We start from the raw sequence: 22,145 nt of genomic DNA, 5'->3' as shown, positions 1-22,145 counted from the left end.
GGTGGTTATTAAGCCTGAAGTGATGGTTATTCCTGTATTTGTGAATGATGTCAAAGCAAAATAGCAGAGATCTAAATCAGCAGGTGAATATAGCACATAACAGACTTCATTATAGGGCACATAAGTATTTACTTGATCTAAAATTTTGTTAACATGGTGTTTTGGGTTTCAGTGAGGAATAGCAATATCAAAGAGTTCTTACTTAAAAAAACCCCTACTGTTAAATTCCTGCAAAGAGCATTATTAGCAAGCAGCAGTGAATGCAGTGCTTGGTGTTTGTTGTGCCACAGCTGGGAGCTGTCAGGTGGGGAGGTGGGTGAGAGAAAAAATCAGGGACTGAGACCCCAGCTTGCACAGACCTGACATGATGGCAGGAACTGTGAACTCCACTGGGAGGAGTTCCAAGGGTGTGTGGCAGGACCAAGGGATGCTGGAGTCCAGTTGGATGCTTTTGGAGGCTGCCTGTGAACACTTCTGTCTCTTAATTCCAGTGCAGTCCAGCATGATTTGAGGTGCGTGTGTGTTTTACCTGTCACAGACCTAAACCCCTGCAATGTAAAATTGTGCTGAGGTGGTCATACCTCAGTCAGTATCCAGGAAGGGAGGCTGGAGGAGAGTTCTTGCATTTCAACCTTGGGAATGTAAGTGGAGAAGCAAAGAAAATAGTATAATGTGTTCTGACAATTGTCAGTCATGGTGGGGTGAAAGTTGGAGTTGGAAATGATGGTAACAAATTAACAAGTACAGCTCTGAGAGTGCATTTTTGTTGTATCTTTTCAGACTTGAAGCTAAAAAGATCTTCTGAAGTAGGAAGAGAGCAGAAGTGCAGAAAGTGCAGTTAGGGGATTTCATCTTCTCAAACAAAAGCATGGTGCTGGCAAAGTAGAGGCTTTTCTGAGGGATTTGATTTGAAGCCAGCCAAATTTCAAGTCAGCAAGAACAATTGTGCTGGTTTTAATGTGTTTTGGAGCAAACTCTGTATTATGTAAGTTTGTTTTTCAAAAAGTTGACTCTCTAGAAATAACCCTTTCTTATGCAAGAGGTCTGTTCCCTGTGTGTGTATCCATCATTCACAATGGGAGCCCTATCTCATCACTTCAGTGAGGAGAGTTTGCCTTTGCTGGTTTTATTCCTGTTGGCATTACTGCACAGCCAGGGTCACTCTCCTGTTGTGGCAGATCCCAGTGACACAGAATTTCTTGTACCTGAGCAAAGTGCATCGACAGTTTTGGCTTTGGCAGTGTCAGGTGGGCCTCAGGGCTCTCTGCTGAGCTCCCAGGAGTACTGAGAGAGCATCCAGTGAGTAAGAGGCTTCTTGACTCTGAGGGAAGCTTTTGTGGCTGACCCTTAAAGTCTGCAGGCTTTATGAGGAACTGACTGCATTAGATATAAACCACTGAAATTCAGGGGAAGCAGGAACAACATGACGACTTTGTTCAGTTTCCAGAGGAGAGGTCTTTGTTGGAGGCTGTGGAGGGCTGGGAGGGTGAATCCTTCCCATCACACTGAGGAAGCATTCTCAGTTACCACTCTTCTGCTCCATAGTTTAATAGCTGCTTAAAAATAAAATAAATTGAAAGGATGAAAATTCCAAGTAATGAGCTTTCTAATGGAGTTTCTGTGAGTAACAGACTTGGTGGTGAGGAATGAGCTCTGGGGTCAAGTGAGTGAATGTGCATAGACAGCAGGTGCCCTGTTGGCATCCTGAGAGGCTGAGTAACCTGGTGGAAGGACTGTGAGCACATGGTAAACAGTGTTATCTAGAAATCTCATCACTTTGATGTAAATGAAATGTCATAATTGATCTGTTCAGCTCTGCTGTCAGCTGCCTGGCTGAGATGCATTACAATAGTGCACATGGTATCAGGTTCAGTAACCTATCCCTGGCTCTGCTGCTGCCTCCAGCCATCCTTAGATTCAGTTGTCTGGAAAATAATGAAATGGAAATGGGGAAGGAAGGCAGGACTTGCAAGGGTATTTCCTAATTGACCGTGTTAGCAGTTTTCTCTCATTCAATACTAGAAACCCCAAATTTCCATGGTGATTGCTGGGAGTGCCTGGCACCAGAGCCATGTTGTGACAGAGGCAATATTGAGTTGTTCTTGCCAGGGTCACCTGGGGATACCAACAGTGTTCCACAGATCCTTTTACTGGCCAGGTGGATTTCAACCAACAGTGATGCATTAAATGTGGGGTTCTTGGCCTTCCAAAGCAGCTGTAGTCCAGTTGCCAGGGTGAGGATCTGGACTTTCCCCTGGTCCCAGCAGGAAAGCCAGCCATGGGCTGGGTGGATTTATCCAGGCTGATGGGCATATCTTGCCTTTGGAAGTTACTCCTCTGAATTAGAGCCACTGCCTCCTTTGTGTTTGCTGTTGTTAGATTTGGTCTGTTGCTGCAGCATTACCCTGTGGATATAATAAATCTACCTTTTGTGCTGTTCATGAGAAACTAGGTTTAGTATTTCAAAAATTTACCCTTAAAAGGTTCAGTTGCCCTTTGATTTGCTGGAGAGAAAAGTGGGAAATGTATGTTAATGAGCTGCAGCAATTAGATGTAGATTAAGTAGATTTTCATTACAACTTGAAAAAGCTGACATCTGGTTTCTAAATATGTAAAAGATATTTGTAAAAAAATTTACTTTTTTTCTTGCCTGAGCAGTGTTTATCATATGTAGCCAGACTGCTTTGAGCTTATTTGCTTTGGTTTTCTCTTTTGTAATCTCCTGATTTTTTGCCACATTGCATTTTCCATCTCCTTGGAACTCTATTGCACTGCAAACTTTTCCCAAAGCCTTTGAGTTCTGTATTAACCTTTGGCTTTTTATAGGCCATATAAAAAGTTATTTTTTCACTTTCTTATGTATTATCAGCCATCTCCAGTTTTACAATGTTGTTGGAAGCAGTGCAACAATCTAATGAGATGATCTGTTTGAGCAGCTGGTTTTAACCTCTGTGACATTTCTCATTTGGGGTATCAGTCTCTGCTGTCACTTCAGTACATGGTGTAGATTTTTTTTAAGATTTTGTTTTCTGTTCACTCCATCTTTGAGGATTTTTTCCTTCCTTTGAGTCAGACCTAGCAAGGAGGAATTGTAACTAAACTGCCATATGATAAATTTTCTCTGTTGCATCTGAATTTTTCTCTTGTTTCGTGACATCTCTCTCCCAGCTGGGAATGTGTGTGAGAGGTGTGAGCCAAAGAGAAATAAACTCTTCTCCCCCTTGAGAATAGAAATCTCTGTGGCACCATTGCTTCAAGGTCACTTGCAGTTGTGTTTCTCCAGCATGTGTGTTCTTTTCTCTGCCTTCCTGAGATACCTGATACCTTGGAGGTGTTTTAAAGGGATCAGAAAAGTTCATTTCAGTCCAGCAGACAATGGAATCAAGGCAGTTGCCTGCACACTCCAGATCCCAATGCTCATTTTTGTTACCTGGAAGAAATGAGCAGGAACCCACAGGAGACCAATTGTCATCAGAAACTTTGTTCAGGTTACACCCAGACAATGATGGAGTCTTGTGGGTCTCCAGTTTGGGCAGTGCCTGAACATAACTGTGCTCTCTGGGACTTGTTCACACAGCACTCTGTAAATTTGGGGGCTGAAGATGAAGCACCCTGAGTTGTGGTGTCTAAGTGCAAAGTGTCCTTGTAAGCAACAGCTCCTCACAAAGCAAAAGTGACCTTGATAGGCTGTGGCACTTGTAACAATGTTTTTTGTGGTCTCAGGCATTTTAGGATTTTTCCCTTATTTTTGGTAACTATTGAAAGGCTTGGGACTAGCAATGGAAATAAATACTCTCTGCAGGCTGCTCAAGCAAGATCTGAACACTGGGCACTGAGTCAATGCTCTGAACAACAATTGCCTGCTTTTGTAATTCAAAGCAAAAGGAATAAAAGGGGTTTTGCCAGTATTTGAGCATATTATCATTCTGAAGGCAAGACAAACTCTTAGACTTGCCAGAGCCATTTTTTTCTGGTGGTGTGTTTCCCAGCAGTGCAAAAGGAGAGAGAGTAGACGAGAAAATGAAAAGAATAAAGAATAGTTGACCTTAACTTTGTGACAGATGTTTAAAACTTTTTACTTTGGTCCAAATGAGGTTTTCTTCTCTGTCCTTCATCCCATCTGTAATTTTGCAGCTGCTTGGAGGCCCCTTTTGATGTAAGGAGTATAATAGGTTAAACAGCTGTATCAGAGTAGGAGGCAGTTATGGCTGTATCTTCCCTGTTCCTCAGACAAAACTAGCAAGGAATGTTTGCTGCATGTTTTTAGCAAGAATTCTCCATAGAGCATTCTTTCAAACATCTCTCAGTGTACTGTGTGAGCAGTTGGGTGGTGAAATCTGTTCCATGTGGCTGGAATACACAGTGCATGTTGCTGAATCCAGAGGAGAAAGGGATGGGATTTTATTCTTTTTTTTTTTTTTTGAAGCCCCACGTTTTGCTTTACACAACATTAACCACAGTAAGTGAGGAAGATTAAATCAGCAATTACATGAAAAATAACACTAGATAATAACAACTAGGCAGCAATCATGCTTTTTGCTCTCAGTTGTTAAATAACTAAGAGAGCAGCTCAAGGTTTTGCAGGACTCCTGTTTGCCCCCAAGCACAGCCAGTTGTGTTCCTGGTTGCACCTGCATTGGTTCCTGGCCCTGTGCTATGCCTGGAATAACACACTCTTGGTGGCAGCTTGAGTTCTGTGAGTGCAGCTGGGGATCACTTTCTGTGGCTGAGCTTCCTTGTGGAAGTATCTCCTCTAAGTTTTCTGACTTTAAATACAACACTCTCATGACTCTACCCCTTTGTTCTTGTTCCTAACAGGACAACATTCAGCAGGTACTCTTGATTTAGTGAGTTATGTTGGTTGTTTTTATCTTTGTCACCAAGCATGTTTGTGGCTTGAAAGAATTAATTCTTTGGAGGCATTTGGCTAAAAGCTCTTGATTCTTTAACTGCAGTAGTAGAGTTGCAAGGCATTTATTGCCCATGGCCTAAACCTTCAAGACAGAGCTGAATATTTAACTGTGTTGTATGGGATATCACAAAACTTACACCATTCTATCCCAGACCACTGGGAAAACCCCAGTGACTTTAAAATACCTTTTTGTTTAGAAGAAGTGACATGGCACAAAATGCCAGGTTGTCTTCTCAAGTCATTGCTTGGTATTCAAACTCTTCTGTGAAGGTGATGAACAGTCCAAGGCTCACAGCTTTGGCTGTGTTTGGTAAGGCTGGTTATTTGCCTCTAAATGTCACAGAAACACCAGGTTGGCTATAATTACATGATGGCCTTGGTAGATGTAATACTTCTTTTAAAGTGTAAATAAAAATTCTTATCTTACAGAAGTGGTAAGGATCCAATATTGTCTTGAGAGGGGAACTTTAATGCTGCTATTACTCTGTGGGAAGGGTTTTAATGTCTAGAATGTTCTGTGTCATACAGGAAATTCACTTTTAAGAGTGACATTTTCTTTCCATATACACTTTACAAGAAATGAGGAAGGGACTGGAGGCAGAGGGGCGCTGGGGATCCCAAAGGCTTTGCTGTGGTTCCATTGTTTCCCTCCCTGCTCAGCACTCAGCAGTGCAGAGGGACCCAGGAGAGCCAGACACAGTCGTGTGACAGGGTCACATCTGGCATGGGACAAACTGCTCTCTCTTGATGCCACAGTTCATCCTCTGTGGCAGAGAGCTGACTCCCCCTCTGTGTGCTGCTGTAAGGGTACATTCATTAATGTTTCTAAAGCATTCAGAGCTGTGGCACTGGAGCCTGTGCAGTGTGAAGTGACTTTTTCTGTTCTCTAGTGACTGTAATTTGTATAGTAAATATGCTGTGATTCAGAAGTGAAAAGCAAATCAATACAAATCCTTTAAGATTTATGATTTAATAATTTAATTGCCAATAGTTAGACTAATTCTGCTGTGCCTTCATTATGATTTCTTTTTCTTGGTTCATTTTTATAACCTGGGAGAAAGATTTAATTTTAGAAGTTTCAGTTGACAAAGACCTGCTGGTGCTAGATATGTATTTCAGGTCATTGTCATTGTACTCTATTTTTAAATTCAAGTGCCAGCCAGCTGAAAGAGCACCCTGTGTCTATGCTGGACGTTCTGCATCCGTGCTACAGAGCTGAATTCTTCCAAGCTTCAGCACAAGGCCAGCCAGTTCACTTTTATTTTTTCTCCTGTTTAATGAAGGGAAATGTTCTAGCACCTTTTCATTATCACAGAACTAAAACTGGTCATGAAAACAATCCCCCTCCCTCCAGAGGCCTGCGCTGGCATTGGCCATTGTTAAGATGCTTGCCTATCAACAGCCACTCGAGAAAGAATTTTAAATGGTTTTGTGACGTCAAGAAGGCACAAGAAAACACAGTCTGGTGCCAAATTGCCTCCATCACTGAAAGCACCCAGTAAGAAATAGATAACACAGAAATAAATCTTTTGTGCAGTAGCTATCTCACGATATGCTCTAGCGACTCCAGTAAGTGAACTTGTCTGGTGTAGGAATAGCTGAAGAAAATGAACTTTCAGAGCCTCGTTTTCTAATTTATGATTAATGCAAAGGCAGCCTAATCTGTCAGACTTCCTGCTGTCTGGACACAATGTCTGTGGGGAGCTTGGACCTCGCGCAGGGACACGCCCTGACCAAGTTTCAGCCTCCAAAAGTGAACAGTCTGAGTACGGTGGACAAAAAACTCTATCTCTTGAATGAGAAGATGGACAGACTGCTGCATTTCCAAGAAGACCTGACAGGCAAACTGCAGCAAGTGGACAGAGGCATTGCTGCTGTAGGAAATGGCATTAACAAGCTCACAGTGTCCCAGGCAGCTCCTGGTGGCACAGCTGCAATGCAGGAGGGCCCGAAGGAACCGGACAGCGCTGCCCAGGCTGATGTGCAGAGCATGTGCTCAGAAGTGTTGAATTTGATGAAAGCTGCCCAGCTAGATGCCTCCAAGCATAAGGAGAGGCTGGCAAAGATAGAGAAAAGGGTCGATACCCTGGATAAAGTTATTACATTTGTGGGAGAAGTATTAAAAAATTCTAAAGTAGTGGATTTCATTCTCAAAGGCATTGTGCCCTGGAAGAAGGGGAGTCTGCTGGAGATCCCTCTTGAGGTTGGTTTAGTTTTACTGTTCTTCATTTCAGTTTATGACATAGCAGGTCTTTAGGCTCTCCTGTCAATCACTTGCATGATGTTTAATTCAAGTTTTCCTTTCTGTATTGCTGGCACAGGTTACTGCTGGGACCTTTGAATTGCAAGGCTCTTAAGGCAGGGAGCAAGCTCAAAACAGTGTCTGAGGTTCCTGAAGGGTGCTGGGCAGTCCTGGAATGGCTGTGAGGAGGAGATTGCTACTGGAAAGGAAAATTCAGCTTCCACCAGTGCTGAAAGCTCAGCAATGTCACCCAAATCAGTGACTGAATTGAGGCCCCAGCGAAAAGTACATACTAGAAGCTTTTGGGTTTTTTGAGACAAGCTTCTATTTCCTTGTTCATTCACAAATTCTGAACACAGCAGCAACTCTTGAGACCTGTGCCGATTTGTGGTCATGTTACTGTGCAGATTTACACATCCTTAGAGATCTTAGTTGTCTTTAGCTACATTTTTGTGATGCAGCCATGACTTCATCAGCTCCATTGACATCATTCACTCCTGAAATCAAGTAGTTCTTGTGTTTGCAAGTTCCCAGACATCAGTTCACAAGCATTTCTTAATTATTGAGGATAGTGGGCGAGGAATAGGCAAGAGCAGTACTTAGTTGATATGGTGTTTGAAAATAGATCAAGCTTGTTTTTTAACAGTTCCAGGCGTCTGGAATTAGTTCTAGGTAACGGGAGTTTCCAGTTTTCACTGTGGCTTCTACCCCACCATGGGAATGAAAGAGAGGAAAACTGCAAGGGCTGGAATATGTTTATTCATTCCAGATCTCCATGTATGTGGAGATGTGATTGCAGTAAGAGAATTTAGCTCAAGTGAGAATGTCCATTGGTATCTAATTCAAATATTTTTCACCAAAGCTGTAAAATCCTTTGATGAGGAAGTGCATCTAACCCTTTAGAAGAACAGGGCAGTGTTTGATGGCAATGTACCTTTCCAAACTTTCAATGCTCTCCTGGTCTCCCTTTTTAAGTGCCAGAGGCTGATAAGTGAGCTGGCCTGTTAGAAGACAGGAGAATTTATAAAGTGCTTCCATTAGTGTTGAGAACAATAAATCATGCATTAGTTATCAACCTTAAATCAGGATAGAGATAAAGTTCAGTTCCAGCAGTTCCATCTTCAGTTCTACAGATTTTTGGAGACATGGGCAAGTCTGATGTGTTTTGGGTAAAGCTGTGCTATTACAGTCACTGCAAAATGCCTGGAGACAGATACTGTCCTTTGGTTCATTTTGTGGCTAGGCAGGTGCAGATTGGAGGTGGAATGACCTGCTGGTGACAAGCTGGTGGACTGGAAGGAGCTGGAGGTCTGTGTCCCAGGCTCCAAGCTGTGCCTTGGCTGGAGAACAGTCAGGGTGTAGTGGGCGAGCACCTCTATGGCAAATTTTGCAGTATGACCATCATTGTCCTCCTCCTTTGTTTCTGGACATGAACACTTTTTGTAATTGGAGCATGAGGTCAGTTATAAAACCTTAGGTCCATCCTTTGATCCCAGACTGCTGAGTGATATGTGAACTGTCTCGAGTTGGTGAGGCTGTGGTGAACGTGACCTGGCTGGGAACTGTGCAGAGAGCACAGGTGAACAAATTACCTTGTGCTGAGCCATGTGCTAACTTGGGGCTGCATTTTGCAGCCTGTTCTGTGACAGCAGCACAGACCTGCCCACAGAGCTGCACAGTTACAGGGGGAGCACAGAAAAAGAACTTGCTGCTTGTTCCTGTTTTGCAGCGTTTGCTGTTTGTCCCAGGGCTCTGCTTATCATGGGCTGGGCTGGGAGTGGGGAGGTCCTGTTTGCATTTCTGGGTGAAGCTGTTTGTGACAGCATTCCAGGCATACCTTGGGAATGCTTATGGAAGAAGTTTTGAGGGGTTGGAGTCAACAAAAGGCTATGAATTGAGCTTCCTAGGTTCCAAACCTCTAACTTCTTACTTAAAAACCAGAAAAAATGCACCAGCATTAAACTGTCACTTACCCAAGGCTTTCTTTGCATGTAGGATTGTGCCAGAATAATGTTCACCCTGGTCATTGTTGCAGGTTTGCTTAGAGCTGTAATAAAAAGGGTAATGATTTTTTCCTACTTTTGCTCTTTGGGTGTTTTGGTTTTTTTGGAATGGGAAGTGGGGAGGCTCTGTTCAGTCTGTAGGGTTGGTGCATGAAATCCTTAACTGCTTTTACTAACAGGTGAAGGGCTGATGTGCAGCTGTAATCAGCTACCTGCAGAAATACTTTGTGTTGCTTATTTGCTTGTACAAATCAGGATAGGAGGCTAGATCATGACTAGATTTTTAACTGTATGTCAACCACAGGAAATATTATGTCTTTCCCTAATTTTGTGTAATGCTTTTTGCTACACAGAAGTCAGCTGTAATTTGGTTTCACATGTATTGCTGTCTGAGGTCTTTAGTGGTCCTGTTACAAAATATCCCTCCTCTCAAATTAATTGGGGGGAAAACACTGCTTAAAGATAAAAATCTGCTTCTGTTTTTAATCATTGTAAAGGTGACATGTGAAATATCAAGTGCATACACAAGAGTTGATCTAAAGCTAGATGTTCTTTTTTGGTACCACCTCTTATCAGGTCAAATAATGGAATTTTTAGGTACCTTGAGACAAATATGTTTTGACAAATGTATTCAGAAACATTACTTTTCGTTCTGTCACCAGCCAAAAAGCAACAGATATACAGCATCATTTCTTTTTCTACTGTCTCATGTTTCACATGTCATACTTTTTAATCAGTGTGAGTAGAGATGACAGGAGGCAAAAACCCTGACAGTGAAAATTTTGGAAAGCAATGAGCTAATGTATTAATCTGTTATGTTGTTTTAAAAGGATGCCTGCCTGCAAAGGCAGGGAGAGACTGGAGGAAAGAAGTAAACAGAGCACTGACTAATAATTCACAAGAGGTGTAACTCTCCATTTTTTCAGTCTGAATGCCTCCATAGCTGCAGGAACCTCGTGGGAAATAGACACTCTTGGCTGCAACTGTAATTTTTGTGTTCCCTTGTCATTCTTAGGCCAAGGATAAGTCTGAGGAGAGTGGTGCAAAACCTAAGCATGTGCTTAGTAACAGAGGAACCCAGACTGAAAGCAAGAAGCCTCTGGAAGGTATGTATCACTCCAGGCATGCTGCAAGCTTTGACTCCAGAATGTGCAGCAGACAAACTGGAAATTAATAGCCTGCTATTTCCCACTACCTGAATTACTCAGATGTAACTGAGTAACTTTGCCCCTCAGTACTGGGAGAATGGAATTGTTCTCACCACCTTCACAAGATGATTTATCCCTAGGATCAAGCACCACAAAAAGCTAGAAGATACAGAAATTAAAAGGAGCACTTTTGTTTAGCTGAAGAGCTGGGTTTTTTGAGTTGGGTTTCAGTGAACTGTATTCAGAGAGCAGAGCTTGTTTGGAGATACTGTGAAGATAGTGGCCCTATACATAGCAAACCCAACAAGTTCTTTTCCATTAATATCTCTGGAGCAGCCCTCCCTCTTCCCCCTCTCTGAAAAAGGGATGTGTTGACACTAGAATATCTTTTTTTGATCAGCAAGTTTCCCTGATGTGTCAGGGCCAGATTCCTATTTAGGGTGCATCTGTCAGGGCACTGCCCTGTTGCATCCACTGTCAGTGCCTGTGGAGCTGCAGCAGGGGTGAAGGTGATGTTGAGCAGGCCCTGTCATGCTGTTGTCTTCACAAATTGTCAGTGAATCCTTATGGGCAGTCCCCTTTTTAGCTTCATGGCTTTGGAAGTGACAAAAACAAAGCAAATGGTCACAATTCTGACCCAAAAGCTACAGAGAGTTTTGAGCAAACCTTGCTTGCTGGTGATCTGGGCTTGCTGAATGTTAATAACCACAGCCATTGTCATGGGAAGGTGATGGGGAACCTTTTAATCCTTTTCTGCAAACTGCACGTAGGCTCTGTCTTGTGCCTCAGTGTCCCTTGGAGTCCTGCTGGGTTTGTCCCTACCCCCCTAACTGGGGAGAGGGGTGTGGATCAGGAGGGTCCTGCAGGATCTGCGGTGCCTTAAACTACCTGTTATATTTGCCCACAAAGTGATTCCAGGTTTTAGATACAATGAACTTGAGCCTTGCAGGTTTTTTGTTTGCTGTAAGGAATCCAAGTCCAATCTGTGGCACTGCTGGAAAGCACCAGAGCAGGTGAATCTCTGGTTTTAAGCCATGAGCATGAGTAGTAGCTCCAGCCTGATGGTGTAAGGATTTTAAAGCTTCTGGGAGATTCATGCTATCTTTTGAAGTGTAACTCTGCAGGTTATTTTGAGAGGTGTGTTGCTTTATTCCTCCTCTGTTTTGCCGTGACTTTTGCCAAGGATAGTTTATTAATGGATTCTTTTATTCAGAGACAAAAAATGTGAAGAAGCTGGATGAAAACAAGGGAGCATGTGAGAAGGTGAACATTTCCAGTGCTGTAGCCCACAAAGCTGACTCCAAACCCCAGCTCAAAGACAGGACAGCCCAGCAGCAAGGGGCAGAAGGTGCTGGCAAAACACAGAGCTCTAAGAGCTGTCCACAGCAAAAGGACATCGATGTCAAAGCTGTGAATCAACACAATGGTCTTCCCTTCATACTTCAAGATCCTGCAGGCAACCAGAGTGCTCCTGCTGAAGGCCAGAAGGGGGACAGAGCCCCAGGCCCTGCTGAGTGCCACAGGCAGCTCGTTCATCAGAAGCCTGGCAAGAATGAAAGCAAAGCTGCAGCGTCCCGGGAGGCTGCGCCCTCCACGTCCAGGGCCATATCTGACACGGGCTGTGAAGTGACACACACCAGGTAATGGCCTTGCTGGTGGCTTTCTGGGGGACCTGGAACCTTTCCATGGGTTACAAGGGAGAAAAGGAAAGCCAGGCCATTAAAGGAGGCAGCTCCTGCCTGATGGGAGAGGAGGAGAGACCCTACAGGGGTTAAGGCAGGAGGCTCAGGGGGCCCTGGGTGAAGTTCTGTGCAGCCCAGGGCTCAGGTGGGACAGAGGGGTTTGAGGTGGCAGCACTGACACAGAAAGGTGACCACCACAGAGGAGCTCAGGTAGTCCACTCACTCAGGCAGTTATAAACCACTCACTCAGGCAGTTATAAACCACTCACTCAAACCACTCATTCCCTCTCAGCTCCTTGGTTTCTATAGCCATGGGGGTGAAAGGAATTTGAGATATTTATTAGTGTACGACAAAACCAAAGAATTTGTGTTTGTTCTCCTTAGTGTTTTCAGTGTTTTGGTCACCTAAAGATTATTCATTTATTCTTCTCTATCAGGCTAATATTTTCCTCATATAGGTGTTTCATATAGGTATAGTCCATTTTCCTTTGGCTTATTTATCTAGAATTTTATTTTAATATATTTTATTAAAAATTGTAAAAGCCCCCATGACAAAAACCAACAAAACCCCACAACCAAAAGACCTCTCCCAACTAAACCCAAACAAATGGAACTTCTGTGGCAGATTTTAACTGCCAGTGCCTCTCTGTCTGGGTGGGTGGCTGTAAAGTGGTTTATATGTGTGTGTGAGGGTGACAGACACTCATCCATACACACCCACATATGTATGTATGATTTTGGGTGACGAAATGTATGTATGACTTTGGGTGGGGAATTCCTCCATTGTTCCTGGGTACAAATGTGGTGTCTGAGCCCCAGGTTTGGTTTGGGGATGAGGGAGGCCAGCAGGCAAGAGGGAGTAAACCCCAGGGGCAGCTGCAGCCCAGCATTGTCATGGTTTGGAGTGAGAAGTCACATGAGGGTGGTAAACACCTCTCTGAAATGGATGCAGCTCTAATGAAGTTTGTAAGCCCACACAGAGGCATCAGAGGAACATTGTGTTCCCCTGCCTGGAGAAGTGCCCGAGAGTCCCACTGAGCTCAGGCTTGTCTCGATAGCAGAGGAAGTGTTTGCTCAGAGCTGCCTTCAGCTGCTCTCCCAGCTCACACCACAGCAGCACCAGGTGCTAAAGGTGCAGAAAATCAGACATTTCACACTCTTGTTTTAAGAAAGCAGAAATATTTTCTTTTAGAACATCTTTTGTAATGAGGTTGCTCCAGTGGAAGAGGCAATTACCTTTGTGAAAATGAGGTCTGTTCTCTCCCAGACATCAGAAGCTGGCTTCATTTGCCATTGTATAAAATCTCCTTTATAACTTCACAAGTTTCAATTCAGCCTTGGTCAAATCAGACTGCTCATGACATTGGAGCTGTAACAGTTGACTCAAACATTATCACTCAAATGTCTTTGATAGAGTTTAGGAACACAGAGAATTGGTTCTGACCTGTACTCTTTTTAGGCAACACAAGAGGGAAAAAACACATTAAACTTTTCCAGTAGTTAAAATGCCAAGGAAAATAGTATTGCTGGAGTGAGAGAGTTTATCAAAACTAGATTTTTAAGAGAAGGCTGTGGAAAGAATGCTATCCCATCAGAAGACCCAAACCCAGATGGCTGAGTGTGCAGGTCAGCCAGCTGGAAGAGGACACAAGCCATCAGATTTGTAGAGCCATGTGAGCAGGCAGCCATTTAGCTAATCAGCCTGTCATTTGTGCAGGCAATCACTATCTGAGTGGTGTTTTGTTAGACCAACTGTAATAATTGCAAAAAGTGGGTAAGTTTTCAAATGTGGGATTAACTCTTTGCAGGGTGAGACATTTTGTTCAGGTGAAGGGCAGACATGTAGAGAGAGGAGGACACAGAGAAAGAGCCAGCATGATTTTTGGTGCTCTCCCCTTAGTGTTTGTGGGTCATTCCCAGCAAGATTGGTACAGTTAGGTTTTATCCACACTATAGAAATGTATGGGTTTGGAAACAGATTTTTCTTCCCCCACAAAGTTGCAAAAACCAGGCAAGCCACCTGCATCAATATCAAATGTCTCCTGTTTGCTCTGCAGGATATCCATCAGTGTACATATGACCGACATGAAAGAAAAGATTGAGATGGCCAAGGAGGGAAATGTAAGTGACAGCAGAGGTAAAAGTTCCAAAGTGAAATCCACACCAGCAGACTTGAAAGGAATCAAACAGCAGCCTGACAAATTAAAACTTCAACAGAGTACTAAAAACATCAGCTCCAAGCCAGATTCAGAAGTTAAAGGTGACAATAAGCAAAATGAACTTGCATCTCAAACAGGGAAGCAAAAGCCATTCCTGAGCAAGCCCAAACCAGGTGAAAAAGCTGAAGAGAAATCAGAATTAAAATGTGAGCCCATAACCTCACAGAATACCTCTGCAAAGGAGCCTGTGAAAGATGCAGGGGTAAAAGTGAAAGTCCATCAAGAAACAGCAAAAGCAGAAAAATCTCCAGCAGATACCAAGTCTGAGAGGAGGGGATCTGAGACTGCAGGGGGAAGCAGACATGATGCTCAGCAGGGTACAGGAGAGGCACCAGAGAAAACCAAGTCTCTGGCAGCTGTCAGAGCTCTTCCCACTCAAGGAGAAATCATTGGTAAGTTGCTCACAGCTGCTCTTGAAACTTGTACATTGAGGATTTTTGCTATTCCTGCCTGTTATACGGACAAGCAAGAGCACTAGCAGTGCTCAGTAGAACACCCATGTCTTACACTTCAAGGGCTTTTTGCATTGGGTACCTTTGACTATGTGAATAACAATTCACAGATTCTTTTAATAGTAAACTTTTCCTTTTAAAGTGTGTTTTGGGGAAAAAATAATTTAAAATAAAATAGCATGAAGTGTATGTGTGATGAGAAGTACAAGAATTTTGAAAAAATCCATTTTCTTTAGATGCAGCATTTGTTCCTTCAGATAGAAGGTGCAAACCAAGCATACTTCAGCAACTATGGAGATCCAGAGCACAGAAAGTACTGCAGGAAATGTTTCTTGTTGTGGCCTGTTGTGTTATTGGCCAGGATCTCTGGGTTCCTGAGGGAACACTTGGTTGCTTTGTCTCAGGGAATGCTCTGTCCTGGCAGCACATGTGTGTGTATGTTGCAGAGTGTACAGACATGGGCAGATGAACTGACTGCTCTGGCTTTCTGAGCAGGGGCTAGAGATGAGTTGAATACATGTTAAATTGCAGCCTGAAATTCCTGGAGATTAATTATAAAGTTGCTTTCAATGGGGGACGTAAAAAATGGGTTTAATGAAGCTTTACCCTAGAAAACCTTGGACATTAAGTGATCACAGTTAACTAATTTACCTTACCACAAACAGACTAAACTTAGTGTTTGTAATGCTAATAATTGCACCTTTAATTTGGAAACTGTCTGCAAGATTCTTGCTGCTAAGAGAAACCCAATGATTTTATCAATCACTGTCCTCATTCCTCAGTGCTGTGTATTTTTGCTGGTTTTTCTGGCTGTCATGTAACAATTAAAAGATAAGTGTAATTTGCTTCAAACTTTCAGGTAGTATTTTCTGGTGGCCCTTTCTTTTAATGCATAAACTAAGATTATGGTCTCCTGAAGGTGTCCAGTGGGTTAAAAAAACAGAGTGGAGGTTCAGGAGGTGGGATGCCGATCTCAGCTCTGGCACTGTGATCCTTGTCTGTACAAGGGATTTAGCAGTGGAAGCCCCTCACAGCCGAGGGATGCAGTCCCTGGTGTGAGGAGAGGAGCAGGGCAGTGGGAGTGCAGCCGTGTCAGAGCAGATGTGTCCCCTGCAGATGACAGCCCCTCTCCTCCAGCCCCGTTCGAGCACCGCGTGGTGAGCGTCCGGCAAGCCGAGGTGACCGCCAGCTACTCCGTGTGCCGGCACCAGGTGCTGGGCGGGTGAGTGTGCCTGGCCCTGTGCTCTGGGGCCCTGCAGCTGCCCCCGAGGGCTGGCTGGGAGGGACACACAGGGGGTGGGTTCATCCTGGAGCCCTTTAGGTGAACACAGCTGCTCCTGCATCAAGGATGTCCCTTAGATGGATGGTTTCTGCCCCAGCCCCATGTTCATGTGCCTCACTGCCATCCTGGTGACAGTTCTTTTCATTTGTTTTAATAATCCTGGCCTCAGTGTTGTGGAAAGAACCTGTACCCCTAAGGCACACAAGATTCAGAGCATTTGAAAAGTCAGCAAAGCCCATTAGGCCAGGCAGCTTCCAATTTTTTTTTTTTTCTGTGCTGAGCTGCACATTAAAGAAAACTAAGGAAGAATTATAATTATTTTGACCTTATGTTTAGTTTTCACTCATAGGAAGTCTGCAGCTGCTTCAGCTTTTGTATTCCTGTATCCTTACTTATGTGACAAGAAGGCTTGATTTACACATTGATCCACATACAAATATGGCTTAATAAGTATAAGCAATGTGATGCAACAGCAGGGAAGATGGTGGTGAGGAATCATCCCAAGGGGCATTAACATATCTGCATGACATGGGGGAGAATTTACAGCATGCCAGAAATGCAGGCTGTGTAGTGGCTACAGTTACTGGTCTTATGGTCATTTAAAAAGTTCTGGGATCAGGACAGAAATATCCTTGTTAATAGACCCACTAACATATCCCTGAAGGACAGCAAGGGGGTCCAGTTACAGAAGGGAGCCAGAGCATGGCCAGGCCATCATACCTCAGCAGGACCAGTGGGGTTTAATATTTTAATGTAAGCACTGAACAGCTGGCTGGAAAGATAAACCTAATCCTTCATAAGCTGAGAGAAAGAGGAGCTCCATGCTGCTGGCCACCCGACCCCGTTCACTTTGTCCTGGGCTATTTTTGCTCATGATAAGAATAGTTCCAGGAGAGGTTTCTGTGCTGAGCTGCTTTCCCATCTTTCTTTCCCATTTTCCCATCATCTTTTCCTTGGTATCCACAGGGGGCGTTTTGGGCAGGTCCACAAGTGCACGGAAATATCGACGGGGCTCAACCTGGCAGCCAAAATCATCAAAGTGAAAGGAGCCAAAGAGAAGGTAACCCCACTGCTGGGAGCTCTGCCCCTGCCCTCCTGCCAGGGCCAGCACCACTGCCCTCAGCTGCCCATGAGGGGCAGCTCATCCTTGGGTACCATCAAATGCTGCAAAATCTTGGGCTTGCTGGGACTCTTCATCATCTCCTGTGTTCATGATCAAACCCCCAGTCCCCTTGAGATCTGTGCTGTAGCTGTTGGCCTTTATAAATAATAATTCTGTTTTGGTATGGTGGAATTCAAGGAGTGTATTTTGCTCATTTTTTGTTACTTTGTTATTTTTCTCAGGAGGAAGTAAAAAATGAAATTAACATCATGAACCAGTTAAATCACGTGAATCTGATCCAGCTTTATGATGCTTTTGAAGCAAAAAATAACATCACTTTGATAATGGAATAGTAAGTTTCAATGATCTCAGGAATTGTCAGATGTCTGGGTTTTCTCAGGTCGCTAAAGCAAATAGGGAGGGATAATTCTGAGCTGTTAAGAAGTGAGTGGTTTCCCAGCCTAAGAGAGAGTTGATCTCACTTTCAGAAGGAAAAAACCAATGTTTTAAAGGTAATTTCTTCAGGTTAAAAGCTTGTCAGAGCTTTATCTCTGAATAATTTTCTCTTCTGTGCAGAATTAAGTTCGGCTGTCAGCTCATGTGAAACAGCTTTCAGTTTGAGAAGTTCCATTTAGTATATTTTGTAGGTTGAAGACTTATTTTCCCATGACAAGTAAGATGAGAGAACAACAGACACTGTAGTACTCCCTGTAAGTTCTCCAGGTCCCATAGGATTCCCAGGTCATGTGGGTTTGGGTTTGACATGTATGCCCCAAATACTAGTGCCACCTTTCCTATTTCTGAATTTAGACTGATACCTAATTTTAAGAGAAATAAGTCTCTTGAAGTCACTGAGGCTGCTGATACACACTTTATTTTGGATGTTTCGTTAGGACCCTCAACTACAGAGCCTAATTCCCAACGTGGAATTAAATTGGGCTAATGTAATATTTTAGGGTTTTTAATGCTTTTCTGTGTGAAATTTTAGTCTTGATGGTGGGGAATTATTTGACCGGATCACAGATGAAAATTACCACCTGACAGAGCTGGATGCCATCCTGTTCACCAAGCAGATCTGTGAAGGAGTCCACTACTTGCACCAGCATTACATTCTCCACTTAGATCTGAAGGTCAGTTGTTTGTGCTCTCTGTGCTTTAGTGTCACAGACATGTTTTATGAAAAATCCTTTCCTTAGGATGTTTCCTCCTGAGAAGCTGAGAGGCCTCAGGAACAAAATGCAAACAATGATTATCTGCTGCTGTGGAATGCAAAGGTGCATCTGTGACTGGTCTCATGTGGTTGTTTCTAATTAATGGCCAATCACAGTCCAGCTGTCTGGACTGTCACAAGCCTTTGTTATCATTCTTCTTTTTCTATTCTTAGCTGGCCTTCTGATTAAATCCTTTCTTATATATTTTTAGTATAGTTTTAATACAATATATATAATAAAATAATAAATCAAGCCTTCTGAAACATGGAGTCAACATTTTCATCTCTTCCCTCATCCTAAGACCCCTGTGAGCACCACCACACTTTAGTGGGGCTGCTTTAGGCGCCACAGAGTTTCTGATCACTGAGGAATAATTTCTCATTTCATGAAGTCATGTCATAAAGGAATAGAATTAATGGCTGCAATGAATGGAGCCTTAGAGATTGATTACTTTTTTTCCAGTGTCTGTTCAGTAGCTTGCTTGGAATCATCAGGATTCTGGGCTTTTGCTTTTCTTAAATCAGAAGCTTTTCATTCTCTGTAGCATTAAACAATTCCCTTTTATCATGGATTTTAAAAAAACCCACCCAAAACCTCCTTGGCTGGAAATGCCCACAGTCTTCCCTCTATTTCCCCTACCCTTTTTAACAGTGTACAAATACCTGTTCAATCATCTTCTATAGTTTGTATTTTTTACTGCCTGGAACCAACCTGCAGCAAAATTGCAATGTTTTCCTAATAGTCCCTTTATAATGGATATTGTTAAACAGAAATACAAACTGTTTTTTTCCTGCCTGTTTATAGAGCACCTTACACAAATGACATTAAACCAGGCTGGCTCACAGACAGTTCTGCTGCTGGACCCCATCACCCCCCATCCCCACCTTGAAAAACATTCTCATTGGAAAAAAAAAAAAGGGTGCATTGTAGCTTTTTATGCAGGGAATTTTATACTATTTTTTGCTAGATATCTCTCTCAAACATTTAACTCAAAATACCCTCTTCTCTTTTTGTAGCCTGAAAACATCCTATGTGTAAATCACACAGGAAACCAGATTAAAATTATTGACTTTGGATTAGCAAGGAGGTAAGAAAGTTCAGTTGTGAATTATATTAAAAAACAAAACCAAATCAAACTCACCAAACCAAACCTCTGACATATTTCTGGTAGTTCTTTGGTGGGGGGTTTGTGTTTTGATGGCTCTGTAATAATTCTGTGTGAATGAGTTAAGCATTTTGCTTTTGCAGGCATGAGTTTTCTGCTGTGTACATTAATTATCTAATTGCTTTTTCAAATAACATTTCTCTTCAAAAAAGCTTTACTACTGTTCTAATTATCTCAAAATTATTCCCCATGTAGAGCTTTTACTCTAGGGACTCTGTGAAGGCTCCCAGAGACTTCATGACTGCAGGGTTTCATGGTGCAGGTTCTAATTGTAGAAATTATCTGCTAAACTCTTCAAGTAGTTAAGTTGATTGAAGGTAAAAAAAATGAAAGAAAAAGCATGTTTGAGCCATCTCATGTGAAACAGGAAACCCTCAGAAAAATAGGAAATTCTGTCCATTCTTTTATTTTGCTTGCATGAGTTTAAAGAAAAGCAGTGAGAGCATAGGTCAATTGCCCTAGAATAAAAAGGAATTAATTCTACTATTATTAGGACAGTAAGAACAATAATATTTCCCTAATTATTTTCTAAATCCTTTGAGATTTTTCTTCAGCTAAAAGCTGGTTCATTCATGCATATATATATTTATGTGTTTGTATAGAGGTGTCTGTTCAAGGACTTTGTTTCCATAAAATACTTGTTGAAGAAAAAAAAAAAAGTACATTGAGTTTGGGGTTTTGTTTGGTTGGATTTTTAATTGGGAGGGCAGTTTTACAACAAGATCATCCAGGAAAATGGGATTTCCAAGCATGCTGTAGTGGTTTGTTCTGTCTGAACACAGATGTGGCTCCAGCTGCCCTCAGTGGCAATTGTTACTGCTTCAGTTTTGTAACCTTTCCCTGTTTAGCAGTAGCAAAAAGAACAGGGTCATTTTCCCCATATGGGGTCACTGTTCCTTGTTCCCAAGCCCAAATAATCCTCTGCAGTCCCACCTCAGTTCTATTGAGTTATATCTGTGGTGCAGATGTTCACCCTGAGCTGTAGCTGGGGACATCCCACTAATCCAGTGCCCTCCAAATCTTGTATAGTCAAAACTGCTTTGTTTGTTTTATGGGTTTTGGACAACATCTGGAAAGCATCCTGTGGTGTCTGGCTACCACGCTTTAGGGGAGCCCTTTGCAGGGTTTAGTGTCCTTGTTCTTCCTCATGGCTTTGCTCTGGCAGAGGGACAATGATGGAATATTCCCTGAGGTCACCCCAGAGCTGCCCTGGCTGCCAGCACTCCCAAAGCTGTGCCTTGCTGTTCCCTGGGGGATGAGCTCCCAGCTCCTGACTCATGGCTCTTCTCCTGGTACAGGTACAAACCCTGTGAGAAGCTGAAGGTGAATTTTGGGACTCCGGAGTTCCTGGCTCCCGAAGTGGTGAACTACGACTTTGTGTCCTTCCCCACGGACATGTGGAGCGTGGGTGTGATCACATACATGCTGTGAGTGCCCAGGGCCCTGCAGGCCAGGCTGCAGCAGCCCCTCAGCCCCCCTGGCTGTGACCAATCCTGAGGAATTCTGCTAAAACCCCCAGCTTTCCATACAGAGGCACCTTGCTGTGTGTCCAAAGGTCTAGACAACAAATGAGCCTTTGATAAATATGTAAATGTTCTTCTCCCTTATCATCTTACTTAGATAAGGTGATGGTAAATGGGCCAGGTCTTTTTTGCACTCTGAAAAGTTGCCCAAAATATGTGAGAATTTTAATTTTTGAGGACTTGAATTAATTTTTAAATTTGTAATCTGATCATTTTATAATCTTACACTTGGTATGCATCTGCTCAGGATAATATGATCTGTGTTTGGCCATGGGTCTGAGAAATGACCTGTCCTGAACAGGGCTAAAACTTTTCCCTGACATCTGGATGGCAACCATGGACAGCTTGTCTGTCCAAAGTCTCTGCCTTCTGATGAGCTTGTTTTGCATCCCAGAATCTTTCACAGACATTTTCTGTGAACTGGATCCATTTCTGGTTTAAATTTGTATGTTAGCCAAAACCCAACTGAATGAAGTAATAAATGGTGGAAGCAATAAAGATGGGCTTAGACACTAACTGTAAAAAGTAATTTATTGTTCAGAATTGTGTTTAATTCAAGCCACATAAGGATATGGCCCCCAGTTTGGGAAAGCTCTTGAGTCCCTCTAGCTTTCCTAGCTGGGAAGGCACTGAAGCATGTCCCTAAATCCTCACTGAATCCACTCCTTGGGGATCTATTAATGGTGCTCCCTGACCTGAGTGAACTGCTAGGGGGTAACACTAAATTACAGCACTTAATCTCCCCAAACTATTGCCTTATCCTGGCAGGGACTGAGAAATGGAAACCTCCATAGCTGAGAGCTTTTTCCCTCCATAAGATAACAACAGCTACAAAGCAGAGGAGTCATAGAAGGAAAACCACACCTTGCATATGATAACTGCTCTTCTCCCCCACCCCCTCTTTCTTTTTTAAGGCTTAGTGGCCTGTCCCCATTCCTGGGAGAGACTGATGCTGAGACCATGAATTATGTAGTCAATTGCAGCTGGGATTTTGATGCAGAAGCATTTGAACAGCTCTCAGAGGACGCCAAAGACTTTATTTCCAGACTGCTTGTGAAGGAGAAAAGGTACCTGGGTCTGATTGTGAGAACAGTGGCACCAGTGATATTAAATTCTTACCAACCAGTTGTTTGGATTGCAGCCAACAATGAGAAATTGCTGTGTGACATTTTTGTGTGCTGGCTCTGGGCAGTTCCTCACTGAT

The 22,145-nt window shown here is 43.0% G+C and overlaps 1 protein-coding gene across 8 annotated transcripts in view; it reads left to right on the top strand.

Moving 5' to 3' along the window:
- MYLK3 (myosin light chain kinase 3) overlaps window positions 1-22,145 on the top strand; it is a 38,582-nt gene that overhangs the window by 10,589 nt on the left and 5,848 nt on the right. For 4 of the 8 annotated variants that reach the window (XM_074551162.1, XM_074551161.1, XM_074551159.1 and 1 more), the window contains 10 exons: window positions 10,173-10,263; window positions 11,519-11,945; window positions 14,045-14,598; window positions 15,775-15,880; window positions 16,907-17,000; window positions 17,285-17,394; window positions 18,031-18,172; window positions 19,270-19,340; window positions 20,717-20,845; window positions 21,856-22,008. In XM_074551162.1, coding sequence (XP_074407263.1) covers window positions 10,173-10,263; window positions 11,519-11,945; window positions 14,045-14,598; window positions 15,775-15,880; window positions 16,907-17,000; window positions 17,285-17,394; window positions 18,031-18,172; window positions 19,270-19,340; window positions 20,717-20,845; window positions 21,856-22,008 — 1,877 coding nt within the window. Of the gene's footprint in view, window positions 1-5,965; window positions 7,116-9,149; window positions 9,216-10,172; window positions 10,264-11,518; window positions 11,946-14,044; window positions 14,599-15,774; window positions 15,881-16,906; window positions 17,001-17,284; window positions 17,395-18,030; window positions 18,173-19,269; window positions 19,341-20,716; window positions 20,846-21,855; window positions 22,009-22,145 lie in introns of those variants that run through there. The other 4 variants (XM_074551157.1, XM_074551158.1, XM_074551156.1 and 1 more) reach the window with 4 other exon arrangements.

This window comes from Zonotrichia albicollis, chromosome 13, assembly GCF_047830755.1.
Source record: "Zonotrichia albicollis isolate bZonAlb1 chromosome 13, bZonAlb1.hap1, whole genome shotgun sequence".
Taxonomy (NCBI): Eukaryota; Metazoa; Chordata; class Aves; order Passeriformes; family Passerellidae; genus Zonotrichia; species Zonotrichia albicollis.
The sequence above is the reverse complement of the archived record's forward strand: the minus strand, read 5'-3'. Positions and strand labels throughout refer to the sequence as shown.